Source organism: Salvelinus alpinus, chromosome 5, assembly GCF_045679555.1.
Source record: "Salvelinus alpinus chromosome 5, SLU_Salpinus.1, whole genome shotgun sequence".
NCBI classification, from domain to species: Eukaryota; Metazoa; Chordata; class Actinopteri; order Salmoniformes; family Salmonidae; genus Salvelinus; species Salvelinus alpinus.
In genome coordinates this window covers 51,186,323-51,214,119 of record NC_092090.1, presented here as the reverse complement: position 1 = coordinate 51,214,119, position 27,797 = coordinate 51,186,323, and the positions used below count along the sequence as shown (strand labels likewise).

General features: G+C 42.2%; 1 protein-coding gene across 3 annotated transcripts; it reads right to left on the bottom strand.

Annotated features, from left to right (window-relative positions):
• Positions 1–5,016: 5,016 nt before the first annotated feature.
• Positions 5,017–8,754, bottom strand: LOC139576303 (putative nuclease HARBI1). 3 transcript variants are annotated; one of them, XM_071402251.1, is made up of 10 exons: positions 8,374–8,754; positions 7,982–8,052; positions 7,718–7,894; positions 7,566–7,627; positions 7,397–7,483; positions 7,268–7,309; positions 7,026–7,199; positions 6,258–6,946; positions 5,865–5,976; positions 5,017–5,770 (listed from the first exon to the last, which is right to left on the bottom strand). In XM_071402251.1, the coding sequence occupies exons 1-8, from the start codon at positions 8,529–8,531 to the stop codon at positions 6,887–6,889; spliced, it is 831 nt and encodes a 276-aa protein (XP_071258352.1). In that variant the 5' UTR covers positions 8,532–8,754; the 3' UTR covers positions 5,017–5,770; positions 5,865–5,976; positions 6,258–6,886. The 3 variants fall into 3 exon arrangements, with proteins under 3 accessions (XP_071258352.1, XP_071258353.1, XP_071258351.1); XM_071402252.1 differs by lacking the exon at positions 8,374–8,754 and having other exon boundaries at positions 7,982–8,200; XM_071402250.1 differs by lacking the exons at positions 7,026–7,199; positions 7,268–7,309; positions 7,397–7,483; ... (2 more) ...; positions 7,982–8,052; positions 8,374–8,754 and adding an exon at positions 6,073–6,188 and having other exon boundaries at positions 6,258–7,019.
• Between the last annotated feature and the right edge of the window lie 19,043 nt (positions 8,755–27,797).

The following is a 27,797-nucleotide window of genomic DNA, read 5'->3' as shown; positions in this document are numbered from 1 at the left end:
GGGTGAAGTCACTAGGCATCAGGAAAGATAATAATAAGGTATTTAAGGTAGATATGCACATAAAGGCAGGTTGAAGTGACTAGGCATCAGGGCAGATAATAATAAGAGTAAAATAAAGAAGAGTGGCCAGAGCAAATGATGAATGTAAAAATATGTGTGAGTATGTGTGTAATGTGTGTTTGTGTTGTGTTGGTCTGTGTGTGTGTTATGTATGTATGGGCACACTGTTTGTGAATGTGTGTGGGTTTTGTGTGGGAATGTCTATATTGTGTGTGTGTGTGAGTGTGTGTACAGTATATAGTTTGTATATACTGTATAGTCCAGTGAATTTGTTTATGGTCAGTGCCAGATAGTCAGTGCAGATAATTTTTGAGCAATGTTTTTTACGACACCCTTCTACGACACCTGTGGGATAAGCGCGGCAATGTCGGCACAACATTAAAACGTGTTAATGAACTATGATTTGCGGTCATGGTTGTCTCTGCTTGCTTTAACCAACAATGTAATACATGGTACCAGGAGTGAAAATTGTGTTTTATCTGTGAAGGTTGGAGTTTATGGAAGTGTTACTGATGTTATCAAGCCACCAGAGACTTTGAGCATGGATGGGAATGTGGACGCCGATTGGAAAACATTTTGGCAGCGTTTTTTGCTGTATATGTCCGACAAAATGTGTTTCGCAAAGTTCGGAAGACAAAATATTCACACCACTGAAATGTAGGACGATGAACAAAGTGATTTGTTTGTGGGCACGGTAGATTAGCATGAAGGACGTGCAAGTACCATCACTGTAGCTAGTGACAACTGGATTGCACAATTTTGACCGTAAAGCTGGATACAGGGGACAAAGCCAACCTGATCAATAGGATTTTCATAAACTAAGCCACAAACCAGCTATAATGCAAAAGGCTGTGGCTCTCAAAGTGTACAATGGCCAAGGAATTTAAACTTTTTTTCCCTGTGTGCCCAGTGGCAGTATGTCTGTGACCTGAGCGTCCTCAAACGTCTCATGTGTTCTCAATGTTTCTATTGTGCCAATACACCACCCCAATCTTGTGTCCTGACTGTATATGACAGAGTCACAACCTCTTCCAAGACAGTAGCCTTTCTATCCCATGAACCCGGACCTCAAATTCTAACCATATTCTGAGCTGCCAATGATGTACTGAGCTGTCCGTACCACCCTCTTGTAGCGCTTTGTGGTCAAGGGCGGTACATTTGCCACACGAAGCGGTGGTGCAGCCAGTCAAGATGCTCTCGATGGTGCAGCTGTATATATTTTGAGTTTCTGAGGGCGCATGCCAAATATTTTCAACCTCTTGTGGTGGGAAGAGGCACTGTCGTGCCCTCTTCACGACAGTGCGGGTGTGTGTGGACCATGTTAAGTCCTTAGTGATGTGAACTCCAAGGACCTTAAAAGCTCTCGACAGCCCCGTCGCAGTCGATGGGGGCGTGCTCTTCCCTCTTTCTCCTATAGTCCACGACCAGTTCCTTGGTCTTACTGACGTTGATGGAGAGGTTGTTGTCCTGGCACCACACTGCTAGGTTTCTGACCTCCTCCCTGTAGGCTGACTCATCGCCATCAGGCCTACCACTGTCATGTCATCAGCAAACTTGATGATGGTGTTGTTGTTGTGAGTGGCCACACAGTTGGTGTTGATGAACTGTAGTCTATGAAAATATTTCTCACATAGTTATTACCCCTCTTTTCCAGGTGGGAGAGGGCAGTGTGAAGATCATTTGAGATTGTGTCATCTGTGGATCTGTTGGGGCGGTATGCAAATTGGAGTGGGTCTCTTGTGTCTGGGATGATGGTGTTGATGTGTGTCATTACCATCCTTTCAAGGCACTTCTTAATTACAGTTGTGAGTGCTACTGGGCGATAGTCATTTAGGCAGGTTACCTTGGAGCTCTTGGGAACAGGGACAATGGTGGTCAGCTTAAAACATATTGGGATTACAGACTGGGACAGGATAGATTTCAAATGTCTGTGAAGACACTTGCCAGCTGGTCTGCGCATGCTTGGAGAACGTGCCCTGGTATTCCGTCTGGCCCTATGATGGTTAACCTGTTTAAACGTTTTACTCACATCGGCCACGAAGAGCGAGATCACACAGTCTTCTGGAAAAAACAGGGGCTTTCATGCAAGGTACAGTGTTATATTCCTCGAAGCGAGCATAAAAGGCATTTAGCTCGTTTGGGAGTTCTGCATCCCTGGGCAACTCATGGTTGGGTTTCCCTTTATAATCTGTTCTTGTCTGCAAGCCCTGCCACATACGACGAAAGTTGGAGCCGGTTTAATATGATTCCACCTTCCACCTATATGGTCCTTTTGGGTGTTTGATGTCTTGTCGGAGGTCGTAGCAGGTTTTCTTGTATGCGTCCATGTTCTGTCCTTGTAAGCAGTAGCTCTAGCCTTTAACCCAGCGCGGATATTGCCTGTAATCCATGGTTTTTGGTTTGTATATGTTCTTTTAGTCACTGTGGGGACAACATTGTCTATACACTTATTGATGAAACCCATGACTATTGTGGTAAACTCCTCAATGCTAACGGTTTATTCCCGGAACATATCCCAGTCGGTTCAAGAAAAACAGTCCTGTAGCCTCGCTTCTTCTTTTTCCGACCACTTCTGTATTGAGCGCATCACTAGCACTTCCTGTTTGAGTTTTTGTTTGTTAACGGGAAGCAAGAGAATAGATGGTCAGATTTGCCTAAAGGAAGATGGGGCAGGCCCTTGTATGCGTTTCTGTGTGTAAAATAAAAGTACAGTTTTAGCACCCATAGTGGCACATGAGATGTGATGGTAAAAGTGAGGTAGGACAGTTTTAAGTCTCCCCACATCTTGTTTGTTTATTGCCCCATACAGTTCGTTGAGGGCTAGCCTTGGGGAGAGATGTAGACAACAGTGATAATTACGGAGGAGAACTCTCTTGGTATATAAAAGGTTCTGCAGCTTCCCATGATGTATTCTATATCAGGTGAACAAAGCTAGAGATTTCCTTCACACTTGAAGCAGCACGCCATTTGATATTCATGAAAAAGCATACTCCATCTCCTTTCAACTTCTCCAAAGCCGCTGTACGATCCTGCCACTGCATGGAGAATCCACTGCATGGAGAATCCACCGAGCACTACACACACACACTGAAAAACAGCTTCTATCTCAAGGCCATCAGACTGTTAAACAGCCACCACTAACATTTAGCGGCCGCTGCCAACATACTGACTCAACTCCAGCCACTTTAAAAATGGGAATTGATGGAAATTATGTAAAAATGTACCACTAGCCACTTTAAACAATGCCACTTAATATAATGTTTACATACCCTACATTACCCATCTCATATGTATATACTGTACTCTATATCATCTACTGCATCTTGCCATCTTTATGTAATACATGTACCACTAGCCACTTTAAACTATGCCACTTTATGTTTACATACCCTACAGTACTCATCTCATATGTATATACCGTACTCTATACCATCTACTGCATCTTGCCATGCCGTTCTGTACCACCACTCATTCATATATCTTTATGTACATATTCTTTATCCCTTTACACTTGTATGTGTGTATAAGGTAGTAGTTGTGGAATTGTTAGGTTAGATTACTTGTTGGTTATTACTGCATTGTCGGAACTAGAAGCACAAGCATTTCGCTACACTCGCATTAACATCTGCTAACCATGTGTATGTGACTAATAAAATTTGATTTGATTTGACATAGCGTCAACATCCAGCCACGTTTCAGTAAGACATATAATATGCAGCTTTTCATGTCTCTCTGATAGGAGACTCTCGAACAAAGCTCATCCATCTTATTCTCGAGTGACTGGACATTTGCCAATAGAACGGAGGGAAGCACTACTCGGTTTTCTTTGCCTCAATTTCACCAGGACTCCACCTTGTCTCCCGTGTCTACGCCTGCAGCGGTTTGGTAGCCCCTGAAACAAAATAACATGGAATGAACAGTTGAGTCGGAGTCTAAGTCATGTTTGAAGTCAAAATCGAGCGGTCATATGTTATAATAGCACAAAAAAGGAAAGATAAATACGATAAAAGTCACTACATAGCATAGTTGGTTTGGAACTCGTAAGATGCCGCCCTTGTGTGTGTGTGTGGGTGGGTGCACGCCTTAATGTGTGTCTTCTTTCTCTTGATCTAAAATATTTTATATGATTCAAGTATTATAATACTTGTTTGAGAATAACCGAAAAATATTTTCTATTGACTTAAGCTTTGTTTTTGTTTTTCAAAGAGCAGGGGCCTGTTGCACAAAACTAGGATAAGGGATTAAGCCAGGATATCTTGGTGATCCTGGCTCAATTGATCCGTAATCCGGTTGCACTAAAGATGGATAGGGGGCAGGAGGATATGTTATGGTATAAATTACCATGGAGATTTATTCTGTGGAGCTAGCCTGCTCCAGACCAGGCTAAATTCCAGGATCTATTTAATCTCATCCCTAATGTCAGTCAGCAGTCACCACAAATGGAAACCAATAGTTATTTCACTGCTCACTATACATTGTTATCACATATAACTAGACCCACTGTTATTATTTAAACGTTTGTGATCATTAATTTCAATGATTTTGGATAAAAAATGATTTTTAGATGATGTTGCTATCATTAGATAATTTACAGTTTCCCATAGACTATAAGGCTATATATAAAATGATAGAATATTAGGGCCACAGAGGGGAAAAAAACACAAGTCATAATATTGTAACCAGTTGTTTTAAAGGAGGACAGTTGTTAAAATGACAGATGTGGGGCATTTCGTGAAATTGTACTTCAGTATGGTTTCATAAACAAAGACATGCTGATGTGCCAGAATATTAAGTATCACATTGTCATAAGTATCAAAACTGTAAAAACAATATGTAGCTTTTCTGCAGAAAGAACCAGCCTCATAAATTTATGACTTTATCCTTTTTCTTCAGTGTGGCCCTAGTACTCTGTCATATAAACAAATACACATTCCATATGAATATAAAAACACAATGTGTAACATTATGTTCCTTTATTGAATAAGGACAAAACAAAGCAGGTAAACCATCAGCTCCTTTCGAAACTGAAGTCACAGTGACTCTACAAGATGGAAAGCACAGAATCCAAGCATATTATACAAAATGATACATACACATTCAAAGGTCTGTATATAACACACCCTGCATGTCTGCACACTAAAATAAATGCAGGACAAATCCATACACATCAACTGAACAGACAAATGAATGGATGCAGTAGCCTCCCTGCAGCCTTGTATTACACACAGTATACCGCACAAACATCATAAGAGGCCAAATTCGTCAAAAAACGAACCCAAAAAAACCCAAATTCCTCTGCCACCGCAGGACATATTTAACCAAAATTGAAAGCACACATACTAACTAAAATAATTCAACACATATTGGTCCCTCAGCAGCCGACCACTGTCGTCATCAGGGAAGATTGCCGGATTGTCCCAGTCCATGGCTGGTGGCACTCTGGGGGCCCTCTCCTTCCTCAGGCAGGCCACATTGTGGAGGACAGCACAAGCCACAGTAATATCACATGCCCTAACAGGGCTGACCCTTAATTTGTGAAGGCAGTGAAAGCGTGCCTTCAGGAGGCCAAAGGTCATTTCAACTCTGGCCCTGGTCCTGGCATGGGCATGGTTGTAGGCCTGCTGTGCTTCCTGGGGGTCTGTGAAAGGTGTCAGGAGAAAAGGCTGGCAGCCATACCCCCTGTCTCCCAGCAACACACCAGAGAATTCACCTGTCAACACAAAATCTCATCATTACTACCTCATAAACACAGTGATATTCTTGACACAGCCATGATGGTTATAAATAGGGGTTGTGTGGCTTACCTTGTGATAGGCACTGATAGATTTCAGAGGCCCGAAAGATTCTGGAGTCATGGACTGAGCCAGGCCATTTTGCCACAACATTGCTGATCACACAGTCAGCATTGCAGACCATCTGAAATCATAAGATGAGGAATATTACACCAATCAATGCACATCACTGGCAATGCAGAGTGTTCGTCAATGGACAATATCAAAAAGTTATGTTCACCTGAACATTAATGCTGTGAAAGGATTTCCTATTCACAAAATCGGCCTCATGGGCACCTGAGGGGGCTTTTATCCTTATGTGTGTGCAGTCCACTGCACCAATGACATTGGGGAAACCTGTCACACAAAGTAATGAGTATCCTACTATGTGTTAACAGTTGTCCTGTAATTTGTAGATCCTCTTACCTGCAATCCTATAGAACTCCTCTTTGATGTCACAGAGTCTTCTGTGGCCAGGGAAGGAGATGAAGACATCTGCTAATGCTTTGATAGCCAGACACACACTCCTTATTGTGCGGCAAATTGTGGCCTTGTTCAGCTGTTCTGCATCCCCCACTGAGTACAGGAAGGCTCCACTAGCAAAAAAGCGCAAGGCCACACAAACCATTTGCTCCACACTCAGTGCATGGCTCCGTGCAGTGCGGTGCTTAATCCTGGGACCCAGTAGTCTGCATAGATACCTGATGCCATCTGCAGAAAACCTGTATCTTTCATATAGATGGTCATCAGGGAAGGCCAGTGGGTCCAACCGGTCCCTGAAGACCCTTTCTCGCCTGAAGGCTCTCCTCAGCACAAGTGCTTCTTCATCCACCACATCTCGCACGAATGGGCATGCCATTGTCAGAGCAGAAAGGAACACACAATTTTGGCCCTTCATATAGGCTAGTGGCCACACCTGGTGCTGGGGGGGTGGGCAAAAGAGGGCGATGCCTTATAACGATGACTTGGTTGTACTGATTGCTGGGAAAATAAAAAAAACCTTAGAAAGATGCCACCGTCCTGTGTGCTCACAATAAGAGCTCATATGTCATGGCTCACTTGACTTTACGAGAATATACCAAATTTTTATTTTGAGCTGTGTCATCTTCTTGGAGCTGGGGGAGGAAAGAAAAATAATGATTAATACATTTGTGTTACAGTTAGCATACAGTGTACATTGAAGGCATATCTCACCTCCCTCTCAAGTTTTTTTATTTCAAGGTCCAGTTTCCTAATTGTCCTCTTTTTTATTTCGGACTCCAGTGCAAGATTTTCCATCTTTTTCTTCTTGTACTGAATGTCTATGTCTGCCAGTTCTATTTGGCGCCGGAGGTGGTTGCCATACAACTTTCTGATAGCTTGTGAGCTCTGTGAACACAATACAATTAGCGCAGCTGGAATTTGGCAGGATGTGGTGTCCTTTTATTAATACGCACTATGTTGCCAGGCTGGTTTTCCCACTGTATAGCATCTGGGTCCTGTAAAAGAAATTAGATTTTTTGATTTTGATGAGGACTCCTCACCATTGTAGAGTAAATAGTACTTTCACAGTCTTAACATGATACCTCATGCCTTCTGGAATCCAGAGAGATGGTCTCCTCCTCATCATCGTCTCCATCATGTGCTGTTGCTGCTGCACTGGGGCCTTCACCCTATCACATTTAATCGGATTCATATTGAAGCTAGTAGACAAGACATGCCAGGCCTACAGTATGCCTTTGATGGAGTACTCACTGGATCAGCATCGTCTGGTGCTTGTGCTGGTGGCTCTAACAGGAACACAGTGCTGCCAGACACTGCAAGGCAATAGGTAAACCAAAGTCAGACAGTCCAAATTGATTCAATATGAATGTGGTTGTATCCCATGTAGAGATGGAAGGACATACCTTGAATGAAGCGGGTGGCATCTTGGGAGGAACCTATGCTCGTCTCTTTCCCCCCAGGGATCCCCTCTAAGACGGGCCTGCCTTTATTTAGCTCCAAGGCCATGTCCTCTGCTGGGGTAAGGTCAGCCTTTGGTGACCCACCACTCGTGCCTTGTCTGTGGGTATTCTTTTTCACTGCTAAAACAGTACAGACAATGTGTGAGCAGGCACCTTCTGGGTACAATATATGCTTGTGCTTTGTTAAATATTAGTCAGGGACCATACCATTCTGCAGAATGTTCTTGTATTTGATTTTGACCTGCTGCCATGTCCGTTTTGGCCCGTTCATGTTTAATCTACACACACACACACACACACACACACACACACACACACACACACACACACACACACATTTAATGGAGTCACACTGCAAAAAATTACTTGGTATTTTTGTCTTGTTTTCAGTAAAAATATCAAAAAATGTATCATAGCTTTATACAGTGTGATGGAGTTACTTTACACAATTTCACTCATATCTGCAGTCCATTTCAATTAAAAATGTAACCGTTTCATAATTACAGTACAACTGCATTTTTGGAGATGTGAATTAAATATTTGAATTGTAATTGTGATGTTTCAGCGGAGCGGTGAGTGTGTAATTGTGCACTACTTACGCATTCAGGCGGTCTGCAATACTTTGCCACGCTTTTTCTCTTTGCTTTATCACTGTGGCGGTGTTGCCTTTCTTCTTAATTATATCTTTTACCTCCTCGTATGCCTCCATGAGGATTTGTGCTTCCGACGGGGAAAAGTACGCGGCTCTAGTTGCCATGGTAAATCAGTTAATCTGTGATCTGTGGCGGGGTCTATTTGAGTGAGCCGTGAGCGCGCACCTATCCAGGATTGGTTTCACCTGGCTTAATGAATCCGTGTCTGCTCATCCTGGCTTGGTCTTTGTGCAACCAATTAAGCCTGGACGCACATGTTTTGGCTTCATTGAGCTCAGCTGAGTCATTTATCCCGGATGTCTTAATTCTACTTTTGTGCAACAGGCCCCAGGACTTGAAGATGTTAGAAGAAAATGTAATTGTTATTGACATGTTTAGAGTTTATTTTGAGCTCAATCAAATGTTGGTTCACCAACAGTTCCTCAAACTAATACTAAAAAAAGTTACCAGTTGCAGAAATGACAAATGGTGCCATTCCAATTAGATATCATTATTGTATAATTAATACTCAAACCAATCATTAAATAGTAATTTCCAAAGAAAAGAGGGAGAGAGGGGAACATGTATGTATTATCCTAATTAAGGAATGATTGACATGAGGGAATGCATGGGTGCTGCTGATGGCTCTTTTGTCAGAGCTAACAGGGTGCCCTGTGGGACCCCAAACACAGGCAGATGGCCCAGACTCACACACCTGGCTTTAACTGTGAAGGTGTGTGTGTGTGTGTGTGTGTGTGTGTGTGTGTGTGTGTGTGTGTGTGTGTGTGTGTGTGTGTGTGTGTGTGTGTGTGTGTGTGTGTGTGTGTGTGTGTGTGTAAAAGGATGATGGAGACGATGGATGAGGGACAACAATGGGTGGACACTGGAGGATGAAGGTGAGGAGGTACCGGTGAAGGTACCATACTGGAAATGCCACACTATGTCTAACAATTTTTTAGATTTACTATAGAGACAGTCTATTGTCAGAGGTATAAAGAAAAGCATTTAGGGATGGATAGGACACACTAAACTGTCAAGCAGTCCCACGGGGGAGACGAGGAGTGATAGTTACGGTGGGGTTAAACCAGTTGGGAGGGTGTAGTGTGTGTGTGTGTGTGTGTGTGTGTGTGTGTGTGGTAGATCACAAGTCCGTTTGGATCTGGTTAGAATTTGAATGGAGCCATGTGGTGCTGGGTCACACCCCCAGTGCTGTTGCTGGGATACACGACTCTGAACTCAGAGAGGGGCGGGAACTGAATACTCCATCTTCCTCACCCTTCCTCTACCCTTCCCCCACTTCACCCTCTCCTATCACTCCTCTTCTCCCCCGTGGGACTGCTTGAAGGTTTAGTATGTCCTATCCATCCCTAAATGCTTTAATATATACCTCTGATAATAGACTGTCTGCTATCTCCACACTCTCTCTCCGTCTGTCTCTATCGCTACACTGTAAAACTTTTCCCTGTAAATTTACAGCATTATACTTGCACCACAGTGGCCAGCTTAATGCTGTAATTTTGCTTTACAGCAGAGATGCTGTCATATGTTTTACAGAACTCTTTTACTTACTGTAAAGACATATTACAGCATCCTTGCTGTACATTTACAGGATGCAGTAATGCTTTACAGTAAGGAAAATAGTACTGTAAAGCAAATTACAGTATTAAGCTGGCAACTGTGGTGCCAGGATAATGCTGAAAATACACAGTGAAATTCTACCTGAAATCTAAATGTAAGAAAAACAATATGTTTGTACATAAAATAAATGTATTCAAATTGGTAACAACATTAAAAACGAATTAACAACATAATTGACAATAGAAGTAATAAGAAGTTAACACATATGTAACCAAATTAGAGAATCATCACAACACTAATGTAAAAACGATATTGTGTGCCTGTGCGTGTGGGCTGTGGGGAGAGAGAGGGAGACGGAGTTAAAATTGGGATTGGGTACAATCTTAGATTTTCCGATTCCGAGCTCCAACTTGCAGGACTAAGTGAAATAAAACAAGGAAAATGGTAATAAGAAAAATAGAAATAGTACTATATACATAATAACAACTGTAGCAGTGATGAATAAATACATGTCCATAGGGGTGGACATTGACCATAGGTGGAGCAGCAGGCAGACTAAATTACCATTGAGGGGTGTGGAGACAAAGTGAAATAAAACAATACAAATAATAACACAAACATAGGTTGTGGTGGCAATTCAGCAGCCTGATGGTCTGGGGGTATAACTAATTGGCAAGTCTTCCAGTTTTCACCGTAATGCTCCTGTGCCAAACGCGCCTGAGTAATGGAAATGGGGAGAAGATGGCTCAGATGGCTGAGGTCCCTGATGTTCTTCTTGGCCTTCCTGCGATACCTGGTGTTGTAGGTGTCCTGGAGGGCAGGCAGTGTGTGCCCAACGGCGCGTTCGGCTGCGTGTATCACCCTCTGAAGCAGTTTGCGGTCTGCGTCGGGGGAGTTGCCATACCAGGCTGTGATGGACCGGAGAGCATCCAGGAGAGAGAAGTCACCGCAGCATCAGGTGTTCCTCATGGGGCTCCGTAACAAACCTCAATTCTGATTTGTCAGTTCTTCTCACCACGAGGACAAGCATAGAAAAAGAAAGAATAGAATGAGAGACAGAGAGCACCAGGGGTGTTACTCTGTTGGTAAAAAGACAGGGGACAAGCGACATATCAAGCTGGTGTCGTGTGTATGTGTACTTACCTAACTAGAGGTCTTCATTCAAACTCAGGGAGCTCTTGGAAGAATTGAGCATGGTAGGGATTCATAACAAACAGCTGGCTTCCTCTGGGCCACCTTGTCATGCACTTTGTTTCAGCTTCAGCATTCATCATGTTTGGTTGATTCGAACATACTCCTTGACTTTTTCCACATTTTGCTACGTTACTGCCTTATTCTAAAATAAATTGTCAGCAATCTACACACAATACCCCATAATTACAAAGTGAAAACAGGTTTTTGGACATTTTAGCAAATTTCTCAAATATAATAAACATAAATATATATTATTTACATACATTTGAAGTCAGATGTTTACATACACTGTCACGACTTCCACCAAAGGTTGCTCCTCTCCCTGTTCGGGCGGCGCTTGGCGGTCGTCGTCACCGGTCTACTAGCTGCCACCAATTCCTTTTTCTTTTCTGTTGGTTTTGTCTTGATTGTTTTTACCTGTACCTTATTTGATGTTAATTCGGGGCTATTTAAACTTCCAGGGCCCGCCTGCTTTTGTGCGGGCTTATTCCTCTCTGTCTGTGGTATATTTTTGTGTTGCTTTAACGTATTTTTGCTGTTCGTTATTTTCCCTGGTTTTGGGGTTACTTAAGTGTTTATTGGTCATTGTGCCTGTATGTTGGCTAGAACCAGCTGAATAAATATGTCTACATTGGAAGCTTTGCTCTCTGTGCCTGACTCCACACCCACCACTCCTAGCTTTCGTGACATACACCTTAGAAATACATTTAAACTCAGTATTTCACAATTCCTGACATTTAATCCGGGGAAAAATTCCCTGTTTTAGGTCAGTTAGGATCACCACTTTATTTTAAGAATGTGAAATGTCAGAATAATAGTAGAGAGAATGATTTATTTCAGCTTTTATTTATTTCATCACATTCCCAGTGGGTCAGAAGTTTACATACACTCAATTAGTATTTGGTTGCATTGAATTTAAATTGTTTAACTTGGTTCAAACGTTTCGGGTAGCCTTCCACAAGCTTCCCACAATACGTTGGGTGATTTTTGGCCCATTCCTCCTGCCAGAGCTGGAGTAACTGAGTCAGGTTTGTAGGCCTCCTTGCTCGCACACGCTTTTTCAGTTCTGCCAACAAATGTTCTATGGGATTGAGGTCAGGGCTTTGTGATGGCCACTCCAATACATTGACTTTGTTGTCCTTAAGCCATTTTGCCACACCTTTGGAAGCATGCTTGGGGTCATTGTCCATTTGGAAGACCCATTTGCGACCAAGCTTTAACTTCCTGACTGATGTCTTGAGATGTTGCTTCAATACATCCACATCATTTTCCTGCCTCATGATGCCATCTATTTTGTGAAGTGCACCAGTCCCTCCATTAGCAAAGCACCTCCACAACATGATGCTGCCACCCACGAGCTTCACGGTTGGGATGGTGTCTTCAGCTTGCAAGCCTCCCCCTTTTTCCTCCAAACATAACGATGGTCATCATGGACAAACGGTTCTATTTTGTTTCATCAGACCAGAGGACATTTCTCCAAAAAGTACAATCATTGTCTCAATGTGCAGTTCCAAACCATAGTCTGGCTTTTTTATGAAGGTTTTGGAGCAGTGGCTTCTTCCTTGCTGAGCGGCCTTTCAGATTATGTTGATATTGGACTCGTTTTATTGTGGATATAGATACTTTTGTACCTGTTTCCTCCAGCATCTTCACAAGGTCCTTTGCTGTTGTTCTGGGATTGATTTGCACTTTTAGCACCAAAGTACGTTCATCTCCAGGAGACAGAACACGTCTCCATCCTGAGCGGTATGGCGGCTGCGTGGTCCCCTGGTGTTTATAGTTGTGTACTATTGTTTGTACAGATGAACGTGGTACCTTCAGGCGTTTGGAAATTGCTCCCAAGGCTGAACCAGACTTGTGGAGGTCTACAATTTTTTTGCTGATTTATTTTGATTTATTTTGATTTACCCATGATGTCAAGCAAAGAGGCACTGGGTTTGAAGGTAGGCCTTGAAATACATCCACAGGTACACCTCCAATTGTCTCAAATTATGTAAATGTGTCTATCAGAAGCTTCTAAAGCCATGACATCATTTTCGGGAATTTTCCAAGCGGTTTAAAGGCACAGTCAACTTAGTGTAAGTAAACTTCTGAACCACTGAAATTGTGATACAGTGAAATAATCTGTCTGTAAACAATTGTTGGAAAAATGTATTGTGTCATGCACAAAGTAGATGTCCTAACCGACTTGCCAAAACTATTCAATTAACAAGAAATTTGTGGAGTGGTTGAAAATCGAGTTTTAATGACTAAGTGTATGTAAACTTCCGACTTCAACTGTAAGTATTAAGACCCTTTGTTAATAGACTCGAAATTGTGCTCAGGTGCATCCTGTTTCCATTGATCATCCCTGAGATGTTTCTACAACTTGATTGGAGTCTGCCTGTAGTAAATTCAATTAATTGGACATGATTTGGAAAGATACACACCAGTCTATATAAGGTCCCACAGTTGACAGTGCATGTCAGAGCAAAAACCAAGCCATGAGGTCTAAGAAATTGTCCATAGAGCTCTGAGACAGTATTGTGTATATTCACAGATCTGGAGAAGGGTACCAAAACATCTCTGCAGCATTGATGGTCCCCAAGAACACAGTGGCCTCCATCATTCTGAAATGGAAGACGTTTGGATCCACCTAGACTCTTCCTAGAGCTGGCCGCACGGCCAAACTGAGCAATCGGGGGAGAAGGGCCTTGGTCAGGGAGGAGACCAAGAACCCAATGGTCACTCTGACAGCTCTAGAGTTCCTCTGTGGCGATGGGAGAACCTTCCAGAAGGACAACCATCTTTGCAGCACGCCACCAATCAGACCTTTATGATTGTGTTTAGACGGCAAACAAGAATGAGAAACAAGATTTTCTGGTCTGATGAAGCCAAGATTGAACTATTTGGTGTGAATGCCAAGTGTCACGCCTGGAGGAAGCCTGGCACCATTCCTTCGGTGAAGCATGGTGGTTGCAGCATCATGCTGTGCGGGTGTTTTTCAGCGGAAGGGACTGGGAGATTAGTCAGGATTGAGGCAAAGATAAATGGAGCAAAGTACAGAGAGATCCTTGATGAAAAACTGCTCCAGAGCGCTCAGGACCTCAGACTTGGGCGAAGGTTCCCCTTCCAACAGGACAACGATCCTAGCACACAGCAAAGAAAACGCAGGAGTGGCTTCAGGACAAGTCTCAAAATACCCTTTATTGGTCCAGTCAGAACCCGGACTGGAACCTGATCTAACATCTCTGGAGATACCTGAAAATAGCTGTGCAACAACGCTCCCCATCGAACCTGACAGGATCTGCAGAGAAGAATGGGGGAAACTCCCCAAATACAGGTGTGCCAAGCTTGTAGCATCATACCCAAGAAGACTCAAGGCTCTAATTGCTGCCAAAGGTGCTTCAATAAAGTACTGAGTAAAGGGTCTATATCCTTAAGTACATTTTGTTTTTAATAAATGTGCATGTCTATAAACCAGTTTTTGCTTTGCCATTATGGATGACAGTATGGCTTGATGAAGAAAAAAACATTTAATCAATTTTAGAATAAGGCTATAACCTAACAAAATTTGGAAAAGGTCAAGGGGTCTGAATACTTTCTGAAGGCACTGTATATCCAATATAGTTTATGAAATCAATTGAGGCATTGAACAAATACAAATAAGACAGATAGATACATCTACTTAAAACCCTAGCAAACTTATACAACATTGCTATAGCCTACACAGTGTCACAGATTATTTTACCAGACTCACAACATTTTCCTTTATAGCTGGTCCATCAAATCTTTGAAACTACTGGTAAAGTGAACAGGTTTAGTTAAAACTGTAACATTATGGAACAATGTTTTTTTATTAAACAAATGCTTAGCGGGAGAGGCAATATGGACAATCCTGGCCAACAAAACTATTATTTATGTCGCGCAGATGAGAGCCAAGTGAACCGAATCACACAGCTAATGAGGATACTGTGCCAGTGCTTTTGCCATTTATGCTCTCCCCATTGAGTAGAATATATCACGGTGACATCTAGATGGCTACCAATATTAGTTATTATCTGTGTAGACTGCTATCTTACTTGAAATACTGTATAATCCTGGGAGGGGAAAATTTGCCACGTTACTAGTTTCCACCGCCGACACTGTTAGGCTACAGCTGATCAGTGGCACTGCACCTTAGGTCAGCAGGCACCTCAATACAATATGATGCACTGGTCACTCGCATCAGCTTTAGCGGCTTGCGAGTATGACCCACAATGCGGTTTACATGTAACATGCAACCTGTCATTTAAAAATAATATGGGTTATCTTTTGAACTGCTCGAAACAAGCCATTTTCTCTGTAGTATGGGTGGAAACATAATGTTCACAAATCTGCACTCAGTGTATTCTCTATGGCACTCAGAGGCTTGCGATACAGCCTATAATCACAATATTCTCTGTGATGTTTTTCTAGGTCTCACAGTTAGATATTTACGAGCAATTTAGAGCAGACCAAATGGCTTTTGTCAATTTGAGCTAGCTAGCTAGCAAACATTAGCTAGCTATCTAGGAAACATGCAGTAATTCAACGTTGGCTAGCCATAAAAATGCTTATAAACAAGCCAAGGTACCTACCCAGCAGCTGCTGAAAATATTCATCCACTTCACAGCTGCTTCAGGAAGATATTACCTAAAACAAAACTCCCTAAATTCTATCAGCATATCGATTGTGCTACCAGGGCTGGGAAAACCCTAGATCATTGTTATACTAATTTCCGCGACGCATATAAGGCCCTCCCCCGCCCCCCTTTCGGAAAAGCTGACCACGACTCCATTTTGTTGATTCCAGCCTACAAACAGAAACTCAAACAACAAGCTCCCGCGCTCAGGTCTGTTCAACGCTGGTCCGACCAATCTGAATCCACGCTTCAAGACTGCTTCGATCACGCGGATTGGAATATGTTCCGCATCGCGTCCAACAACAATATTGACGAATATGCTGATTCGGTGAGCGAGTTCATTAGGAAGTGCATTGACGATGTCGTACCCACAGCAACGATTAAAACATTCCCAAACCAGAAACCGTGGATTGACGGCAGCATTCGCGTGAAACTGAAAGCGCGAACCACTGCTTTTAACCAGGGCAAGGTGACCGGAAGCATGACCGAATACAAACAGTGTAGCTATTCTCTCCGCAAGGCAATCAAACAGGCTAAGTCCCAGTACAGAGACAAAATCGAGTCGCAATTCAACAGCTCAGACACAAGAGGTATGTGGCAGGGTCTACAGTCAATCACGGATTACAAAAAGAAAACCAGCCCCGTCGCGGACCAGGATGTCTTGCTCCCAGACAGGCTAAACAACTTTTTTGCCCGCTTTGAGGACAATACAGTGCCACTGACACGGCCCCCTACCAAAACCTGCGGGCTCTCCTTCACTGCAGCCGAGGTGAGTAAAACATTTAAACGTGTTAACCCTCGCAAGGCTGCAGGCCCAGACGGCATTCCCAGCCGCGTCCTCAGAGCATGCGCAGACCAGCTGGCTGGTGTGTTTACGGACATATTCAATCAATCCTTATCCCAGTCTGCTGTTCCCACATGCTTCAAGAGGGCCACCATTGTTCCTGTTCCCAAGAAAGCTAAGGTAACTGAGCTAAACGACTACCGCCCCGTAGCACTCACTTCCGTCATCATGAAGTGCTTTGAGAGACTAGTCAAGGACCATATCACCTCCACCCTACCGGACACCCTAGACCCACTCCAATTTGCTTACCGACCCAATAGGTCCACAGACGACGCAATCGCAACCACACTGCACACTGCCCTAACCCATCTGGACAAGAGGAATACCCATGTGAGAATGCTGTTCATCGATTACAGCTCAGCATTTAACACCATAGTACCCTCCAAACTCGTCATCAAGCTCGAGACCCTGGGTCTCGACCCCGCCCTGTGCAACTGGGTCCTGGACTTCCTGACGGGCCGCCCCCAGGTGGTGAGGGTAGGTAACAACATCTCCACCCCGCTGATCCTCAACACTGGGGCCCCACAAGGGTGCGTTCTGAGCCCTCTCCTGTACTCCCTGTTCACCCACGACTGCGTGGCCATGCACGCCTCCAACTCAATCATCAAGTTTGCAGATGACACTACAGTGGTAGGCTTGATTACCAACAACGACGAGACGGCCTACAGGGAGGAGGTGAGGGCCCTCGGAGTGTGGTGTCAGGAAAATAACCTCACACTCAACGTCAACAAAACAAAGGAGATGATTGTGGACTTCAGGAAACAGCAGAGGGAGCACCCCCCTATCCACATCGACGGGTCAGTAGTGGAGAAGGTGGAAAGTTTTAAGTTCCTCGGTGTACACATCGCGGACAAACTGAATTGGTCCACCCACACAGACAGCGTTGTGAAGAAGGCGCAGCAGCGCCTCTTCAACCTCAGGAGGCTGAAGAAATTCGGCTTGTCACATAAAGCACTCACAAACTTCTACAGATGCACAATCGAGAGCATCCTGTCGGGCTGTATCACCGCCTGGTACGGCAACTGCTCCGCCCACAACCGTAAGGCTCTCCAGAGGGTAGTGAGGTCTGCAGAACGCATCACCAGGGGCAAACTACCTGCCCTCCAGGACACCTACACCACCCGATGTCACAGGAAGGCCATAAAGATCATCAAGGACAACAACCACCCAAGCCACTGCCTGTTCACCCCGCTATCATCCAGAAGGCGAGGTCAGTACAGGTGCATCAAAGCAGGGACCGAGAGACTGAAAAACAGCTTCTATCTCAAGGCCATCAGACTGTTAAACAGCCACCACTAACATTTAGCGGCCGCTGCCAACATACTGACTCAACTCCAGCCACTTTAAAAATGGGAATTGATGGAAATTATGTAAAAATGTACCACTAGCCACTTTAAACAATGCCACTTAATATAATGTTTACATACCCTACATTACCCATCTCATATGTATATACTGTACTCTATATCATCTACTGCATCTTGCCATCTTTATGTAATACATGTACCACTAGCCACTTTAAACTATGCCACTTTATGTTTACATACCCTACAGTACTCATCTCATATGTATATACCGTACTCTATACCATCTACTGCATCTGCCATGCCGTTCTGTACCACCACTCATTCATATATCTTTATGTACATATTCTTTATCCCTTTACACTTGTGTGTGTGTGTAAGGTAGTAGTTGTGGAATTGTTAGGTTAGATTACTTGTTGGTTATTACTGCATTGTCGGAACTAGAAGCACAAGCATTTCGCTACACTCGCATTAACATCTGCTAACCATGTGTATGTGACTAATACATTTGATTTGATTTGATTTGATTTAAAACAGTCTGAGCTCATGTGTCGCACCCGACAGCATGAGGTTGGCGCCAGAAATGGATCATTTGAATCTACAGTAGGCCAGTGGAGGCTCTTCAGAGGAGGAAGTGGAGGACCATCCTCCTAACTGAATTTCATTTAAAAATATATAGTTTTTTTGCCCGGTCACAGACAGCAGTTGTGTTCCACAAGCGAAGGGAAAAGGTGACAGGAGGCGAGTGTGTGGATAGCAAAGTGGATAACATATTATAGAAAAGTCAGAATGCTGTTTTTATATGTCTGCTACAAATGTGAATTAAGCGTGTGATCAGGGGTGTATTCATTCTCCCAATTCTGTTGAAAAACATTTCTTAAATGGAAACAAATGGAACGAAACGGGGATAAACATACCCTAATTTGTCCAATGGAAACTTTAATTTGCAACTGTTGGACTAATAATTACAACCTAGATCAGCTATATGCAGGCAAGAGTGTCCAAGGTGGAATTGAATGTGTATATGTATCACTTTGATTACTCAATTTTCTCGACCTGTGCTCCTACGTTATATGATGGGTACAGGGAAAATTTGAGTATCATGTAGTAGCATAAACCTATCGATGTTACATTGAGCTAGGTGAATGGAATATGAATGACAGTCATCCAATATGCTGTAATAGAAATAAGGCCATGCTCATTAAAAAAATATCTTCCTCCCTTTAAACGGCACCGACCGCTACTGCTGTAGGCATAAGCTGTTACTGTAAATAAATACAATATGTTAAACTAAGTTTTACAGGAGGCTTCCAAATTACAGTTAATAACAGTGTTTTTCAGCATTTTTATCCATAATGCAGTGCAATGCTGTTAAACACAGATATGGTATTATACTGTGCATCCTACAGTGTTTTACTGTTGAAATTACAGAAAAGTCTTACAGTGTATCTCTCTTGTGTGCTTCTGTTTTGTGACATTGTTTGATCATTGTTATTTTGTGTTGCCAGGACTGTGTTATGATGTTATTTTGTGTTGCCAAGGCCTTGATGTTGTGTTTGAGTGTATGTCCTAAGGCCTGTGTGCCGTGGGTTTGAAGCCAGCCCACTGCTTATTACTGACCTCTTCAGGTCCTTCTCATTGTCTGAAGGTTGCAACCCATGTAGCTTGTAATGAGAGATATCCTCCTGATTGATGTGCACTTTCATGTTTAGTTAGTGGTCATGGCTAGGGAGGGTCATTGTCATGGCTGGGACTGAAGGACTCTGTTTGTCCTGGGTTTAGGACCAATTACACTAATGAATAGGAGACTATAAGATCTACAGATACCAGAATTTGTTTTTTAAAGATGACGAAAGATGAAAACACCAAAAGCATTTCTCAGGAGAAGTGGACACCCATCTGGACATTTAGACTGATTTAGTACATTACGACCACCATCTGCTGTTGCTGCCACTCGGGTGTAAAATACTTAATAAAAAATACTTTAAAGTACTACTGAATTAGTTTTTTGGGGTATCTGTACTTTCCTTTACTATTTATATTTTGTCAACTTTTACTTTTACTCCACTACATTCCTAAAGAAAATAATGTACTTTCTACTCCATACATTTTCCCTGACACCCAAAAGTACTCGTTGCATTTTAATGGTTAGCAGCACAGGAAAGTGGTCTAATTCACGCACTTAAAGAGAACATTCCTGGTCATCCCTACTGCAAGTCCGTTTTACTTGCCTAGTTAAAAAGAGGTTAAATAAAACATTATAAAACAAACACCCAAGAAGACTCGAGACCGTAATCGCTGCCAAAGGTGCATCAACAAAGTGTTGAGTAAAGGGTCTGAATACTTATGTAAATGTAAAATTTGCAAATTTTTTATTTGTCATTATGGGTATTATGTGTGGAATGATGAGGGGAAACATTTTTTTAAATCCATTTTAGAATAAGGCCGTAACGTTATAACATTTGGAAAACGTCAAGGGGTCTGAATACTTTCTGAATCCCCTGTATGGCTTTGCTTCTGAGTGTGTGTGTATGCACAGTATGTATGTATGTGTGTGTGGGGGCTTAGGAGTGAAGATGTTATCCCCTGGTCATTCATCAAGGCGGTGACACTCTCTCCCCTGCGCTCTTGCTTGCACAGGCAATGTTTTATAAAACAATAACACGTCAGCATGCGCCCACCAACCATCCATTACCCTCCTCTCTCACCCTACGGTTTACAGTATGTGCTAGAGCTGTGTGGATATCATCCTGTGTGTATGTGTGTGTTTGTGTGTATGTGTGTCTCTCCTGCCCAATCATTGGCTGATTATGATTCTGGAGTGTGTGGAGGTGACCGGTACATCTGGCTCCTGCAAGGCATGCAGCTGGTGTAATCTCTGTCCTTCTTGTATTTTTCTCTGGACTCTCTGCACGCTCTCTCAACTCTCTGTTGTTGTCTCTGATCTTGCTGATACAACCCGGTGCACTGAAGTCCAAAACGGGTCAGTACAGGTTTATGGATTTAGGTTTCTAGCGCTGTAATAGTAGTGCTGTAATGGTAGATAATAAAACCTGTAAAGCCATCTGCAGAAGAGCAGGGAGGAAGAGGAGAAAAGGGAGCAGAGGCTCAGGAGAAGAGATGATTTATGGATACTAAACGGGAGGGTGAAGGTGTTGAGCGTTAGCGGGAGAATGTCTTGGTGTTAAGACACACAGTAAAGCTGCCCACACATAACTCACCTCTCAACCAGCTGACGCACTGGCAGCTTCTGTACACACACACGCACAAACGCATACAGCATACACCCCTGTATACACATATTCATGATATTACAGCAAGGGGAAATAATACTGTAGCAATACTCTCGACAATAAGACTTAAGTACCAGAAACAGGTAGTCATTTGAAAATAGAGACAGGCTCTAAAATCCAAATGGGTATGGTTAATTTCCTAGATGATCCGTATGCATGTTGGCTCTGAGAGAGTGTGACCATTGAAGTTGAGGACGTTATAAGTTATAGAGCTCTTAGACCAGTTTACGAGGACCATTATCACACAGTTAGTCTCAATTTTATGTGCATTTTCTCTGGGCTTGGCTGGAACCATCAATTTAATGCCAACATAAAGTATAGTTTGATAGCAGTGAATCACAGTGACCACTCCTTTGGCACACCGAGACTATCCTTTGGTTTAGAGCTAAAGTCACAGAGAAGAGAAGAGTAAAGGAGAGAGAGAGAGAGGTAGAGGTAGTTTATCATTTGAAACATTTGTGTCTTTAATGCTAACTGAGTGTGTTGTTGACAAAACATGATTTTTGTAGCCTGAGTTATAATACTCTACACCAACATACATTTTTCACATCGTGAATTTGACATTTTTTTTAAATAATTGTTTATTTAGTGTAGACTTACCTTGTCCTGACGCTTCATAGCTGTGTGGTTCTCTCTCGGACAAGTTGGAATTCCCAGTCAAGTGGAGAGACACGGAGGCCTAGCTAGCCTGGAGCCTCAAATGGAGACAGGAGCTGTGTTTATTTTGCTTTATTCCGGGACAATGTGGACCACCCGTACTTTCAATGTACTGTGGTTACTCTTAGCAAACAAGTAGCGACCCACTCAACCTACTGGGGAATCTACGCCCACCTCCTTTTTCTTTCTCTTCTACCCCAGTAGCCGGACTTCGCTCTGGCCTGGTGGAAGTGTCGAAGCCGTGTCGGCTCTCCATATCTGACTGGCCGGTACTCTGCAGGTATCCCTCCCCAAAGGGGTCTCTCCCTTCCCTGGAGAATGGAGTTAGTACGATACTCCTGGATGACATGATGGATGTTCCTGTTCTCGATCCTACCAACCAGCCATGGAGATATGTCACTCGGGCCCTCTTGCAATGGGGGCCTCCTCGGAGATGTTAAGCCCGGACCGGACACAGACAACAAACAGCTTCGCTGCCCTGGATCCAGTGGTTCCGGCACCTTCTTCTCTGGGGGCTTCCAATTCGAGATTGGATCTGGAGGTACCTGTTTCTTCGTCCTCTGTTCTGTCTCCCTCTCCAGGGGCTTATACCTCGGTTTCAGATCCTCAGAACTCCCACCCTCATCAGATTATCTGAGACTCCAGCCCATTCATCATCCACGATGGATACTACAGCTGGCTCCAGGCCATCGGGCCCTACGGTCTTTCTGTTCTCGATGGGTTTGTGATACCACTCAAGGCGAAAGAATGGCCGGACCTCCTCAGCCACTGCACCAGCCGTCGTCATCAGCAGTTTGATGGTAAGAAACATCTTGGTTCCCTGGGCAAAAACCCTGTGCTATCCTGGAGCATCAGTACGGGACATTACAAGGCTGCTTCCAACCTTTCTACGGCAGGTGCCGGGAGCTGACGCTGTTATAGTCCATGTAGGGTCAAACAACATTAGGAGGGCTAGCTCTGAACTTCTAAAAATGTATTTTAAAGAACTGATTTTAGCACTGAAAGATTCCAAAAAGCAGACAATAATTTCCATCATTGGGCCGCGGGTGTGACAGATTTAGCAGACTACTGGCATTACACACAAATATTACTGTAACTCTGTTGGAATCACTTTTAAAGACATTCTTGAAACAGAAGATGCTCTACATGAATGACTGAGTCCACCCAGATCATCTTGGCTCCAGGACTCTGTCCATGCATTTCAAGAATGCATTGAGACAATGACTTATCAACAACCCAAGCCCAGCTCAGATAATCCCTACCATTGTGTCACTGAGTTGTCATGATGCTGCAGAACATGTACACTATCGCAGGAGCATTGGCAGACACAATGTAAGTAACCTAATTTATGTCCCTCTAACTGCCTTGAATGCCTCTGTTTATCCTACAGCTACTGTATGCAGTAATCATGTGCCTATGAACCAGAGTTATACTGTTAGCACAGAGGCGGTGTGCCCCAGTTGGAAGTCCAATGTGTGCAGGATACCCTGCGCTATCAGCAGGTTCATGAAATCAATAACTTGCTGGTAACAGATGACATTCATAACCCTAAACCTAACTCTGACTATCTCTGAAACGCACTAAGATAATAACTTTGATGATACAGTGGTAGCAATACAGAGTTATAACATCGACAGAAAAGACAATGGGGGCGGTGTTGCGGCCTATGTTCAAAACCACTTTCCTGTAAAGCTTAGAGAGGATCTCTTTTTAAATACTTTTGAAGTAATATGGCTACAGGTTCATCTGCGTCACCTGAAGCCCATTCTTGTGGGAAGCTGCTATAGACCACCAAGTGCTAACAGTCAGTATCTGGAGATTATGTGTGAAATGCTTGATATTGTTTGTGATGTGAACAGAGAGGTATATTTTGTGGGTGATTTAAATATTGGCTGGCTTTCATCAAGCTGCCCACTCAAGAAAAAGCTTCAAACTGAAACCAGTGCCTGCAACCTGGTTCAGGTTATCAGTCAACCTACCAGGGTAGTTACAAACAGCACAGGAATTAAATCATCAATATGTATTCATCATATCTTTACTAATGCTGCAGAAATGTGCTTAAAAGCAGTAGCCATATCAATTGGATGTAGTGATCACAATATAGTTGTGTTATCTAGGAAAACCAAAGCTCCAAAGGCTGTGTATAAGTGTATAAGAGGTCATACAATAAATTTAGCAGTGATTCATATTTTTATTATGTAAATCATATTTGCTGGTCTGTGGTGTGTAATGAGAAGCAACCAGACACTGCACTTGACACATTTATGGAATTGCTTATCCAGTTACAAATAAGTATGCAACCATTAAGAAAATGACTGTTAAAAACTGTTAAATCCCCATGGATTGATTAGAAATTTTAAAACTGTATGGTTGAGAGGAATGAAGAAAAGAGAATGGCAAAAAGTCTGGCTGCACAACCGATTGGTTGAAATCATGTGGCTAAACTGAATAAAAGGAAGAATAAACTATACTATGAAACAAAGATAAATGATATAAACAATGATATTAAAAAGCTTTGGAGCACCTTCAATGACATTTTGGGCAAAAAGGCAAACTCAGCTCCATCATTCATTGAATTAGATGGCTCATTCGTCACAAAACGCACTGATATTGCCAACTACTTAAATAATTTTTTCATGGGTAAGTTTTCTAATATTGCCAATGATATGTCAGCAACAAACGCCGACACTACACATCCAAGTATGTTTTGTTAAATAAAGGTTAAATAAAAATACAAATAAATGTAAAAAAAAAAAAAAAAAAAAGTATAACTGACCAAATTGTGAAAGACAAGCATTGTAATTTAGAATTCCGTAAAGTGAGTGTGGAAAATGTGAAACATTTATTGTCGTCGATCAACAAGTCTGACAACTTGGATAGAAATTTTCTGAAAATAATGATGGACGATATTGCCACTCCTATTTGCCATAGCTTCAGTCTAAGCCTACTAGAACGTTTGTGCCCTCAGGCCTGGAGGGAAGCAAAAGTAATTCCGCTACCCAAGAATAGTAAAGCCACCTTTACTGGCTCAAATAGCCGACCTATCACCCTGTTACCAACCCTTAGTAAACTTTTGGAGAAAAAAATTGTTTGACCAGATACAATGCTATTTCACTGTAAAGAAATTGACAACAGATTTTCAGCACACTTTTAGGGAAGGACATTCAACAAGCATGGCAGTTACACAAATGACTGATGATTGGCTGAGAGAAATTGATGATAAAAAGATTGTGGGAGCAGTTTTGTTAGACTTCAATGCGGCTTTTGACATTATCAATCATAGTCTGCTGCTGGAAAAACATATGTGTTATGGCTTCACACCCCCTGCTATATTGTGGATAAAGAGTTACCTGTCTACCAGAACACAGAGGGTGTTCTTTAACCTCTACTTCATCACCATCCCTGATCCGGGAGCATCCTCATCAGTAAAAAGCTGACTAGCATAGCCTAGCATAGCGCCACAAGTAAATACTAGCATATAAATATCATGAAATCACAAGTTCAATACAGCAAATGAAAGATACACATATTGTGAATCCAGCCATCACTTCCGATTTTTAAAATGTTTTACAGCGAAAACACAATATGTATTTCTATTAGCTAACCACAATAGCAAAAGACTCAACCGCATATTTTCACAATTTTTTTACCGCATAGGTAGCTATCACAAAACCGACCAAATAGAGATATCATTAGTCACTAACCAAGAAACAACTTCATCAGATGACAGTCTTATAACATGTTATACAATAAATCTATGTTTTGTTCGAAAATGTGCATATTTGAGGTATAAATCATAGTTTTACATTGCAGCTACCATCAAAAATATCACCAAAGCAGCCAGCCAATAATTACAGAGAGCAACGTGAAATACCTAAATACTCATCATAAAACATTTATGAAAAATACATGGTGTACAGCAAATGAAAGATAAACATCTTGTGAATCCAGCCAATATTTCAGATTTTTTTAAAGTGTTTTACAGCGAAAACACAATATAGCATTATATTAGCTTACCACAATAGCCAAACACACAACCGCATTCATTCACCGCAAAGGTAGCGATCGCAAAAAAACAGCAAAATATATAAAATGAATCACTAACCTTGACCAACTTCATCAGATGACAGTCCTATAACATCAGGTTATACAATACACTTATGTTTTGTTCGAAAATGTGCATATTTTGAGCTGCAAACCGTGGTTATACATTGTGAATATGTAGCATCGATTCACCAGAATCTCCGGAGATATTTTGGACAGTCACCTAATCTAATCAAAGAACTCATCATAAACTTTACTAAAAAATACATGTTGGACAGCAAATGAAAGATACACTAGTTCTTAATGCAATCGCCATGTTAGATTTTTAAAAATAACTTTACCATAACAAACAGCTTACGTTATAGCGAGACAGCGCCCGCAAAAAGGAAGGAAAATAGGACTAAACATTTTCCACAGAAATACAAAATAACATCATAAATGGTTCTTACTTTTGCTGAGCTTCCATCAGAATCTTGTACAAGGAGTCCTTTGTCCAGAATAAATCGTTGTTTGGTTTTAGAATATCCTCTTCTCCTGTCGAATTAGCAACCTTAGCTAGCCAAGTGAGGCGAAGATGTCCATCTTCACCTAACGCAGAGAACGGAAAACTCAAACTTCCGATAAACGTTGAATAATCTGATAAAACTATATTGAAAAAACATACTTTACGATGATATTATCACATGTATCAAATAAAATCAAAGCCGGAGATATTAGCCGTCTATACCGAACGCTTTTCAGAAGCCAATGCTGATGTCCTTCCCGCGCCTTGGTAGACAAAGGAAATAGTGGTCACGTCATTCCAAGAGCTCTTGTTCGACCTCAGATCAAGCTAGACACCCCATTCCACCTCCCACTGCCTGTTGACATCTAGTGGAAGGCGTATGAAGTGCATGTATATCCATAGATTTCAAGCAAATGAATAGGAAGGCCCTGGAACAGAGCCTCGATTTCAGATTTCTCACTTCCTGTCAGGAAGTTTGCTGCAAAATTAGTTCTGTTTTACTCACAGATTTAATTCATACGGTTTTAGAAACTTCAGAGTGTTTTCTATCCAATAGTAATAATAATATGCATATTGTACGATCTAGAATAGAGTACGAGGCAGTTTAATTTGGGCACGATTTTTTACAAAGTGAAAACAGCGCCCCCATATTGACAAGAATTAATGGAAGCCTCTCCAACAGAATCCAGTTAGAATCAGGAATTCCCCAGGGCAACAGTCTAGGCCCATAACTTTTTTAAATGTTTACTAACAACATGCCATACTTAACAAAAAGCTGCTGGAAGTTTCAAAATGAGTGGCAAAGAATAAGTTAATCCTAGATTTTTCAAAAACTATTAGTATTGTATTTGGGACAAATCATTCACTAAACCTCAACTAAATCTTGTAAAGAACAATGTGGAAATTGAGCAAGTTCAGATGACTAAACTGATTGAGGAAACCTGAATTGTAAACTGTCATGTCAAAACATGTCCATACAACAGTAGCTAAGATGGGAAGTCTTTCCATAATAAAGAGCTGCTCTGTCTTCTTAAGGAGAAGTGCATCTAAAATTCCATGCATAACAGTTGTATCTTTTAGCAATGTTTATTATGAGTATTCTTGTAAATTGATGTGGCTCTCTGCAAAATCAAAGGATGTTTTGTGACTTCTGAACGTAAGGCGTCAATGTAAACTCAGATTTTTGGATATAAATATGAACTTTGCCGAACAAAACATACATGTATTGTGTAACATGAAGTCCTATGAGTGTCATCTGATGAAGATCATCAAAGGTTAGTGTTTCATTTTATCTATATTTCTGCTTTTTGTGAATCCTCTCTTTGGCTGG